Source organism: Zingiber officinale, chromosome 9B (genome assembly GCF_018446385.1).
Source record: "Zingiber officinale cultivar Zhangliang chromosome 9B, Zo_v1.1, whole genome shotgun sequence".
Taxonomy (NCBI): domain Eukaryota; kingdom Viridiplantae; phylum Streptophyta; class Magnoliopsida; order Zingiberales; family Zingiberaceae; genus Zingiber; species Zingiber officinale.
In genome coordinates this window covers 86447808-86458061 of record NC_056003.1, presented here as the reverse complement: position 1 = coordinate 86458061, position 10254 = coordinate 86447808, and the positions used below count along the sequence as shown (strand labels likewise).

At 39.3% G+C, this 10254-nt stretch overlaps 1 protein-coding gene across 1 annotated transcript; it reads left to right on the top strand.

Annotated features, from left to right (window-relative positions):
- The first annotated feature begins 1639 nt into the window (after positions 1–1639).
- On the top strand, positions 1640–10174 carry LOC122025643. Its single transcript, XM_042584481.1, has 3 exons — positions 1640–1857; positions 3355–3512; positions 9809–10174. Exons 2-3 carry the CDS (start codon positions 3365–3367, stop codon positions 9949–9951), a joined length of 291 nt encoding a protein of 96 aa, XP_042440415.1. The 5' UTR covers positions 1640–1857; positions 3355–3364; the 3' UTR covers positions 9952–10174.
- The last annotated feature ends 80 nt before the right edge of the window (positions 10175–10254 follow it).

Genomic DNA, 10254 nt, shown 5'->3' with positions numbered 1-10254 from the left:
TCTGCTGAATCGATGTACTACGAAGAAGGTAGCTGAAGCTGACCGGGCGGGGGGTCCTGGCCGAGCGACTACCTTGCTCGGCCACACAATGGGCTCCTCCCATATCTCTTGATATCATTTTGGGAGGTAATGTCGCTGACAACAGGGCATAGTCAACAGGCAAATCGTACGACGGAAGCTTCTATTGTCATGTCAGGAATTGACATGTCCTATTAAGATATGGTGTCAGAGACATTTTTTTAATATGTTCTTTCATGGGACAGTTTAGGGAACGTGCCCATACACTAAGGAACATGCTGCAGCACTATATAAATTTTGCGTAAAGCCTTGATGATATCTCACCCGTGAGTTTCTCTCCCGATAGCATTGCGCCTCATAACCTAGATGATATCCACCACAGCTAGCTACTCCATCGGAGGTAGGGTGTTCAGGTTGTCACCCAGGTACCCGCGGTTCGAGCGCTAGCTATGACGAATTTGTAAGAATTTTTTTTCCAAATGGGGCACGCAACTAAATGACACTTGGCTCATGGGCTACCCACTGCGAGTGCTTCTCGATTTATCCTGATGATCGATAGAAAATTTTCATAGAACTAAACTAGTCATCCAGACTCGATGTTATCCAACCTTATTAATCTTTTTTTTTTTTTCCCATCGGAGAGAGACCTGCCCTCCTTTCATGTCCCTCTGTTGGTAGCTTTTGGGTTCTATAATCATCGAGCAATGAATTCTATATTCTGTATTTAATTTAATCATTTAATTAAATTTATATTTTTAAAATTAAGATCGGAACGATTTAACTAAAATAATCGATATTTTCATTTTGAACTGGAATTTTATTCGCCTCTAATTATACCCCGTCATATCATTTCAATTTATTCTTAATTTCAAATATCTATAAATAAATATTATATTTCAATCTAGGGGTGTAAGTAAATCAAGTCGTTCATGAGCTATTCGAAACTTGATTCAATAAAAGTTCATTTGAACTCGTTTAATGAGACTTATTAAGATAAACAAACTAAGCTCAAGCTTCACAATATTCGGCTCGTTAGCTCGTGAACATGTTCGTTAAGCTCATGAATCAATTTTTAAATAAAAAATAATAATTTTAATATTAAATTTATAGATTTTACACTCTTATGAAACAAATAAATAAATATATTAAATTTATTTATTAAAATAAAATTATAAATTTTAATAAGAATATATAATTTTCTCTAAATATATAATTTTATTTTTAATGAATATTTAAATTTATAATTTATATTTATTAAGCTCGTTTAGACTCGATAAAAGTTTGAATAAGTTCGTGAGCCATGAATATATTCGTTAAATAAAGCTCGAGCTCGGTTCGATTATAAATAAATCAAATTCAAACATTTAAGAATTCGACTCAGCTTGACTCGATTATACTCGTATTTCAATCTATCTCATTTTTTCTTCAATTAACATTTCATTCAATTTTAACTTCTCAAATAAATAGAATTAATATCATTTATGAAATCTAAGCCTCTTTAGACTCTCATTGGACCTAAACCAAAGCCTTTTTAGCTGACCCGATTTGAACTACATTAGATCGAACCGGATTGATCTAGCTGGCCGGGTTTAATTGAATGGAACCTTCTAAAACCCACCCCTGCTCCTCCCAAACCACCTCTTCAGTTTCCGCCGCGCCTCCGTTCCCAACAGCTAGCAGGAAGCCGCGAGGTCGCGCCATACCAGCGAGCGTGCTCCTTGTAGAAGAAGATCTTGCCAGCTCTTGGTGATCGAACATTGATCGTAGCAGCAGGGGAGCGATCTCCTCCCATCCACAGCGGCTTGTTCCTTGTTAATTTGGTAAATCGCAGGATAAGAGGTACCTTTTTTTCCTCTTTCTAATTGAATCGGAAGGGTCATATGGGACGGTTATAGTAGATCGTATGGAAGGATTATCGTACGGAAGGACTTGTAGTTGCTTATTTATTTTCTCTGATCATGTGTATCATCTGCATCATGTTATTCATCTCAATTAATTGTTATGGTGTATTGTTTTGTTAATTATATGTTGTTATTATCAGCTATTAATTATTTTATGTTATGTGGTAGTTTAGATTTATCATGCAGCTTTATTCTTGATGTTGGTTGATGTATAATATATGTTTACATTAGGCTAGGGCATAACACAAATAATTGGATGATTTACCTGTGGATGCAAATTACATAGTGTATGATAATTTTATTGTGGATGAGAGTTATGACCCCTTAGGGTGTTTTACCATTTTAGCAGTATCACAAGCAAAAGAGTGTGACTAAAAACCTAAATTTGTGAAACCAAGGGAAAATAGTAGATTCATCTGTTATGAGTTCAGGATCATCGTAGATAAATCTTTGCATACTTTGCCTAACAGATGATTTCTATCATTCTCTGCCTCTTGTTTAAGTTGATGAACTCATTTATCTGCACTCGCATGCTTTGTTTCTTGCTATCACTGCACACTTTCCTTCTTGCGATCCTTCAAAGTATTTTTGCCTTTTGATTTTGTTCATTTTGAGGGCTGGTTGTATTAAAATGCCACATTCTACTTTACAAGTTAATTTCATAAGAGTTGAAAACCAATTCTGGGATTGCAGACATTGTGTATTTAGTCTATTGACTTGCCTCTTGTCTATTATGAACTCAATTGATATTTGCACTTGGGAAACTTAGTTTTTAGTTGACATCTAAGATGTAAGTCCAGTTATTTGACAAACATTGTGTATTGAGTCTATTGACTTGCATCTACTTCATTATGAATTTACCGTTCATATTCGTGCTGAGTATGGACAGGTCTAACTTGTCTTGGATATATGCTTCTCTAGGGAGATAGTTTAAGTCACATGCAAGATAAGTTTGTTAGTATATGAACTATGGAGTTGAAACAATCAAGGTTAAATTGACCTCTTGTGGAATTATTTTTATATTTTAACTTGTTTAAATGTTTGTTATCTGCACTAATGCTTTAGTCATTAGCTTAGGAAAATGAATTGTGCCCTATTTTGAAGAGGAATGTATTCCTCATTATGTATGGGCAGTAAATAAAAGTGCCCTTGTGATCCTAATCCAATTATATCGTGTTCAATTATTTTAAAAAATGGCTCAGATGTTTTGTTCAAGTAAAGCATTTTGGTGAAAAGATATGTGCATTTGGAGAGCTAGAACAAGGTGCATTTAGCTGAAGTTTACATATATAGTGTTATTATAGTTAGTTATTTTTTGTGGGGATTACATATCTTCTCCTTGACAACCACTCACTCCGTAGTTCATTGCTACTGTGTTTCTTCTCCCACATGTGTAGCATCATATTCTCCTATTTCCTATTGTCTTTTTTTCTAGACGAGAGAGAATGGCATTGAGGCGTCCATTGGGATTGTCAAATGGGGAGTTGATGCGATCAGACTGCAAGCCTTGCACGCGTTTGATGCGACACACAGCTGGCATCTTCAGTGTTGGTGGTGCCCTTTCATTTTGGATCCTTTGTCGTATCCACTACGGTATTTTCCCTCATCCTCTTGCACCTCTTGTGGTTTTCTTCTTTAGTTCATCAGCCTAGTGAATATCAAAAGTAAATGGTAAATTACTAATATCAGTTATTTTCTAACTTCCATGTTTATTGGTGATATGGTAGAAAACATTTTTTTCCTTCAATGGAACAATTAGGTTTTCTGATCATTGAAGGATCAGGCTTAGTGAAATCTTGACTATGCTTTCTCAAATGAAATGTTTCTGTCATAGCCCAAGAACAAAATTTAGACCAACAGGATTTTCTTCAAACTAGACCATAATGTAGTCGTTATGATATAATTCTAGGATCAAAAGTGGCGACTATAGAAAGGTGGTGAATAGCTAGAAATCTGAAATTAAAAAATAACCTAAACATATCCTAATTAAAAAGTTAGATTATGTAATTATAGGTGGGAGTGAGAGTTATGCTGGTATTTATGTATAGATTTATGGGTCTAAGAGTTTCATTCTCTCCCTCAATATTTCTACTTCCAACGTGCCCCTTCAAGTCTAACATCAATAGAAGTGAGGACTGAGGACTTTGATAACCATGTTACATGAACCCAATCTAAAATGTCAAGACACTGAGATTTTTGTTTTTAAACATATTAATAAACCTCACTTAGCAACGTGATTCGTCAAAGCTTTTTTTTTTTTTCAAAATTTCTATCAGCCAGTCCTATTTTTACTTGTTTCATTCTTTAGCTACGCTTCTCTTAGCTTTTTATTTGGGCAAAAGTGAAAAGGGTGTCCCTTTTTTTCCAAATTCTCAAAAGGGCATCCCACTTTGTTTTTTTTATCAAAAAGGCACCTCATCCCTGTATAGTGACATAACTGTCCTCCAGTACTACAGCTGAGCTGCGCAATTGTAGTAGCTACGGTTTCATAGCTGCTACAACTGAGCTACCAACATGAATGTTAAACCCTAAACTTTGAAAGATCATAATTTTTGACTCGGGTTGAACTATAGGACGCACAATATATCAAATTGAAGCTCGTTTAGAGATCTACAACTGGTTACGAGGTGGAACATGTCATGGCCCTATTTCAAGCTCAAAAAACGTTGTTTAAATCTTTTTAGGAAGCTCCGAACAATTTTAGTCTTAACTTTTTTTTCCCATGTTGTAGCAACTACGAAACTGTAGTTGCTATGGTTTCGGAGTTGCTACTGTAGGACCGTTGCGGCCGGCTAGAAGGGGGGTTGAATAGCCCAGAATAATAAAAACAAAAACATCCTTCTCGAACTCTTAAACTAACACTTGTAAATTAAAGTAAGCAGAAAGTAAATCAAAAAACGAGGCACCGGATTTGACTTGGTTACAACCAAGGAGGTTGTTAATCCAAGGAATGTCGCACTAGTGTCTCCTTCGGGCGGAGAAGCCTCTTACAGCAGTGAAAGCGCAAAATAAAGAAGCTAATCTAAAACTGAAGCGTACAAGCGTTGGAAATGAATTACTCTGAGTTGTTGAAAAGTTTCTGGACCAAGGTTATATTTATAGCCTTGGTCGGGGCGCCTGGAGGGTTCCGGGCCCCCTAGGGGGGGTAAATTTTATCCTCCAACGTTCAGATCGAGTTTTGACTCGATCTGGTCAAATATCAACTTCCGGGCGCCCCGGTACGTTCCGGGCGCCCCGGAGGGGTCCGGGCCCCCCGGTCAGCTCCGAGCGCCCCAAACCCAAAAGTCAACTCCGGTTGACTTTTTCGGTCCAGGTCTTCTGCTCCGGCTCTAGTCGTCTCAGTCCGGGTCTTCAACTCCGGATCCACTCGCTTGGGTGATTTCTGCCATCCGAAATAGGGCTCACTCGAACCCAACTTCCGGTCTTCTCGAGCGGGCTTCCGCTCCGGCTTCTCGTCCCTCGGAATCGCTGCGTGCTTCCTTCTCGTCTGCCAGCGTACTCATCCGCAGTTTTCGTCCCTCGGCCGCACCTCGTGCTGACCTTCTCACTAGCTGCGTCTCTTGCTCCCCGAGCAATCTTCCGCTCCGGCTTTCGTCCCTCGGAACCACCGCACGCTTCCTTCTCGTCTGCCGGTGTACTCTTCCGCAGCGCCTCGTCCCTCGGACGCACCGCGTGCCGTCCTTCTCGCTAGTTGCGTCTTCCGCTCGACTACCTGTGCTCCTAAGCTCCTGCACATTTAGACACAAGGTTAGAAACACACAGGACCTAACTTAACTTGTTGATCACACCAAAACAACCTTGGGGTTCCAACAATCTCCCCATTTTTGGCGTGAGCAACCCAAGTTAAGATAGGGTAAAAATAGACATAAAATAAACTTAACTAAATTTGCAATTAAGTGCAAAAACAAAACAAGTTAAATTTTGGTCTACCTCCCCCTAGACTTATATTTTTCCTTCTTCCCCTTTGATCACATAAAAAAATTGGGTTTTAAAAAAATCTAAAAACATAGAAAATTTTGAGATCCTTAAAAAAAATTTTGCAATAATAAACCGTCTTTGAAAAAAAAATTTTAAGTAAAAATTTAAGAAAATTTTCTAAGTGAAATTATAAAAAAAATTCTAACTTAGACAGTTTTTGAAAAAAAAAACTTAAGCAGAAATTTTCAATTTCAGAATAACTTTTAACTTAGACAAAAAAAAATATCTTCTGAATTTTTTTTTTGAAAGTATAAAGGAGAATTTTTCTAAAAATAAAATTTTTTAAGTAAAAAAATATTTTTGAAAAGAAATTTAAGTTAAAAAATATATTTTTGGAAAAAAATTTAAGTTTTTGCTATAAAATCCTAACTTAAGATTTTTCTAAGTGTAAAAATATCTTGATAAAAAATGTTTGAAAAACTTTAAAAGCATTAATTAATTCTAATTTTAATGCTTTGACCGAAAGTTAATTAAACATTTATTTCAATATTTTGACTTCCAGGTTGTGGCGAGGCACTAGGTTATTGGAGCAACAACCACTTCCTTAGACAAAGCCTCATAGAGAAATTCACTGTTTAATTTTCTCACTGAAATCATTAATTTCGTTTAAGATTTAGACTAAGCAAGATTTAGGAACCCAATATAGGTTCTAGCCTACTGGATTAACTAAATATTTCTTAGGTACATATTTTCTTGGAATATTCCTAATTTGTCCCTGGTGATATCTATAATACCAATTTAAATTTTAAAATTTTCTAAAATTAGATGAGCATGCATGGTTTTTCAAATTATCTACTTGAATTTTCAGATCTTTATTTTCTGATTTCAATTTCTCATTTCTAATTTTGATTTGTCTAATTCTTCTAAGGGACAAGATTTAGCCAAAATTATTTTTAAGTTTTTAATCTCCTTTTCTAATTTGCAACAGTCTTTTGTTAATAATTTAACAAACTTAAAGAGTTTATCAGGAGGAAGTGATCGTACCTCACTTACCTTGTCGATCTCGTTGTCCGTTTCTCCCCCTGAACTGCTGCTTTTTTCCGACGTGGCTCCTCCTTCATCGATGCTTTCGATGCTCATTTCGGAAGAGCTTGACTCGTAGTGGTCGTCTTGATGACTTGCCATTAGAGCAAGTCCGGAGAATGTCTCGACTTCCGACTCCGACGACGTATCATCCCACGTTGCCTTTAGGGCCTTTCGCTTTTGGATAGGCTTCTTACCCTTCTCCTTGTCCTTGTTCTTCAGCTTGGGGCAGTTGTCCTTGACATGCCCTTCTTCGTCGCAGTGGTAGCAGCGGATCGTCCTTTTCTTTCTACCCTGTGGATGGTTAGTTTTTCTAAAATTGCATAGCTTCTTAAATCGCCTTACCATCATTACCATTTCCTCATCGTCGAGAGAAGACTCCGACTCAGATTCCTCTCTCGATAGTTTGAGGGCGACGTTGTTCTTAGGCTCTTTCATTTATGCACATCTTGACTCATGCACTTCAAATGTTGAAAAGAATCTTCTAATGAAATTTTTTCTAAATCTTTAGAAATGTAAAATGCATCTACTAATGATACCCATTTGGTATTTCTAGGAAAGGAATTTAAAGCGTACCTTAGCGAATCTCGGTTACTTACCTTTTCTCCGAGATTCGAGAGTCCGGTGATAATCTCCTTACTTCTCGAGTGCAGGTGCGCAACTGTCTCGTGTTCCCTAAGTCGCTTGCTGGTGAGCTGATTGCGAAGTAGATCTCTTCTGGCGAGCTTGGCTTCGGACGTCCCTTCGTGCAGCTCGAGGAACTTCTCCCAAAGTTCCTTTGCCGAATCGTAGTTCCCGATCCTGTTGACTACTTGAGGCGGAAGAACGCTTAGCATATGGTATTCTGTTTTGCCGTTCGCCACGAAGTCGGCCTGCTCCTTTTTTGTCCAATTGGATTTCTCCTTACCTTCCGGTGCTGTAAAACCAAATTTCATTGTAAGCATTAATTCAAAATCGGTGGTAAAGAATACCTGCATCATCTTTTTCCAAGAGGCGAAATCCCCTTCGAATTTCGGTGGGTGGATGCTTGGTCCGACTATCTTGTTGTTTCGTTCGGCGGTTAGTCCTCCTGAAGCGCCTCGGCTCTGATACCACTTGTAGGACCGTTGCGGCCGGCTAGAAGGGGGGGTTAAATAGCCCTGAAAAATAAAAACAAAAACACTCTTCTCGAACTCTTAAACTAACACTTGTAAATTAAAGTAAGCAGAAAGTAAATCAGAAAAACGAGACACCGGATTTGACTTGGTTACAACCAAGGAGGTTGTTAATCCAAGGATATCGTACTAGTGTCTCCTTCGGGTGGAGAAGCCTCTTATAGCAGTGAAAGCGCAAAATAAAGAAGCTAATCTAAAACTGAAGCGTATAAGCGTTGGAAATGAATTGCTCTGAGTTGTTGAAAAGTTTCTGGACCAAGGCTATATTTATAGCCTTGGTTGGGGCGCCTGGAGGGTTCCGGGCGCCCTGGGGGGGGGGGGGATAAATTTTATCCCCTAACATTCAGATCGAGTTTTGACTCGATCTGGTCAAATATCAACTTCCGGGCGCCCCGGTACGTTCCGGGCGCCTCGGAGGGGTCCGGGCGCCCCGGTACGTTCCGGGCTCCTCGGAGGGCTCCGGGCGCCCCGGACCCAAAAGTCAACTCCGGTTGACTTTTTCGGACCAGGCCTTTTGCTCCGGCTCTGGTCGTCTCGGTCCAGGTCTTCAACTCTGGATCCGCTCGCTTGGGTGATTTCTGGCATCCGGAATAGGGCTCACCCGAACCCAACTTTCGGTCTTCTCGAGCGGGCTTCCGCTCCGGCTTCTCGTCCCTCGGAATCGCTGCGTGCTTCCTTCTCGTCCGCCAACGTACTCATCCGCAGTCTTCATACTTCGGCCGCACCTCGTGTCGACCTTCTCGCTAGTTGCGCCTCTTGCTCCCCGAGCAATCTTCCGCTCCGGTTTTCGTCCCTCGAAACCACCGCACGCTTCCTTCTCGCCCGCCGGTGTACTCTTCCGCAGCACCTCGTCTCTCAGACGCACCGCGTGCCGTCCTTCTCGCTAGCTGCGTCTTCCGCTCGACTACCTGTGCTCCTAAGCTCCTGCACACTTAGACACAAGGTTAGAAACACACAGGACCTAACTTAACTTGTTGATCATACCAAAACAACCTTGGGGTTCCAACAACTACAACATGCCAGACCAGTTCGAGATTTAAGTTGGAGATATAGGCAGGATAATAATGAGAACATTTGTATCATTTTAAAGAGATGTAGGGAGCGTCCTTTTGATAAAAAAAAATCAAAGTGGAGCGTCCTTTTGATAAAAAAAAATCAAAGTGGAGCGCCCATTTGAACATTCGGAAAAAAGAGCGCCCTTTATTTTTGCCCATTTTATATTATGTTTTCATTGATATCAAAGTATATGAAGGGGAGCCTTGGCTTAACGGTAAAGTTATTGCCATGTGACCAAAAGGTCATGGGTTCGAATCCTGTAAATAACTTCTTGTAAAAAATAGGGTAAGGCGGGACTCCGTATGACGGGAGCTTCTTGCACCGGAGTGTCTTTTTTTTTTTTTTAATTGATATCAAAGTATATGATTTTTTTTTCCCACTCGTATCCTTCACCTTACAAATTTAATCATGAACCATGATGATCTTCAAAGTATTACTTTTCAAGTACATAGCATGCAATTAACTACTTCAGCTTGTTCTGTATTTCTATATTGTAGAACACAAAAGCATCTGCTGTGTGCTTTTCCTATAAGCATAAGCAAATAAGCTTGATAACTCACGATAGCGATTCTCATAAGACTTCCTGTTGATCTTTTTTTCCTGCGTGTTATTTAGATAATAAAGATCATATTGTTAATCTTACTGTAATACATCTTGAACTTTGTTGTGCCTATGCAGGTCCACGGATAACCATCCCACGAACTCTTCGGTGGGCTTCATGTGGTGCAATAGCGGTGAGTTCCTCGTCTGCTCTGCTTGTTCGGCTCTTTAGTCCAGAATGTGAACCTCAAAACATTGCTGCTGTTCAACTCCCTAAGTGAGCTTTCGACTTCTCCGGCGGAATGTCTCACTTATCCTTAAAATTAAGGACATGCGAATTGAACTCTTAAATGATTGTCAATTGTGGTGTGATATTTAGACGGTGACTTCCAGACCCATGCAAATTGAACTTCAAGTCGAATGTATGTTGAGCATTGCAGTCCTGGAAATAACTTAATCGACGATCCTTAAGCTCCCACCAAAAGGATCTTTAAAGTACACAAATGGAAGCATTTACAAAATGTTAGATCTGTTGCAACGTCGTTTAAAAAAGGGGAAAAAATTGCCTCTTCTAAGAGGGTTGC

What these genes read in the sequence shown, in the direction of transcription:
- LOC122025643 (XM_042584481.1), top strand. Translation starts at nt 3,365, where the DNA reads ATGGCATTGAGGCGTCCATTGGGATTGTCAAATGGGGAGTTGATGCGA. An exon ending in CCTTTGTCGTATCCACTACG is followed by an intron (nt 3,513 to 9,808) that starts GTATTTTCCCTC and finishes GTGCCTATGCAG; the next exon opens with GTCCACGGATAACCATCCCA.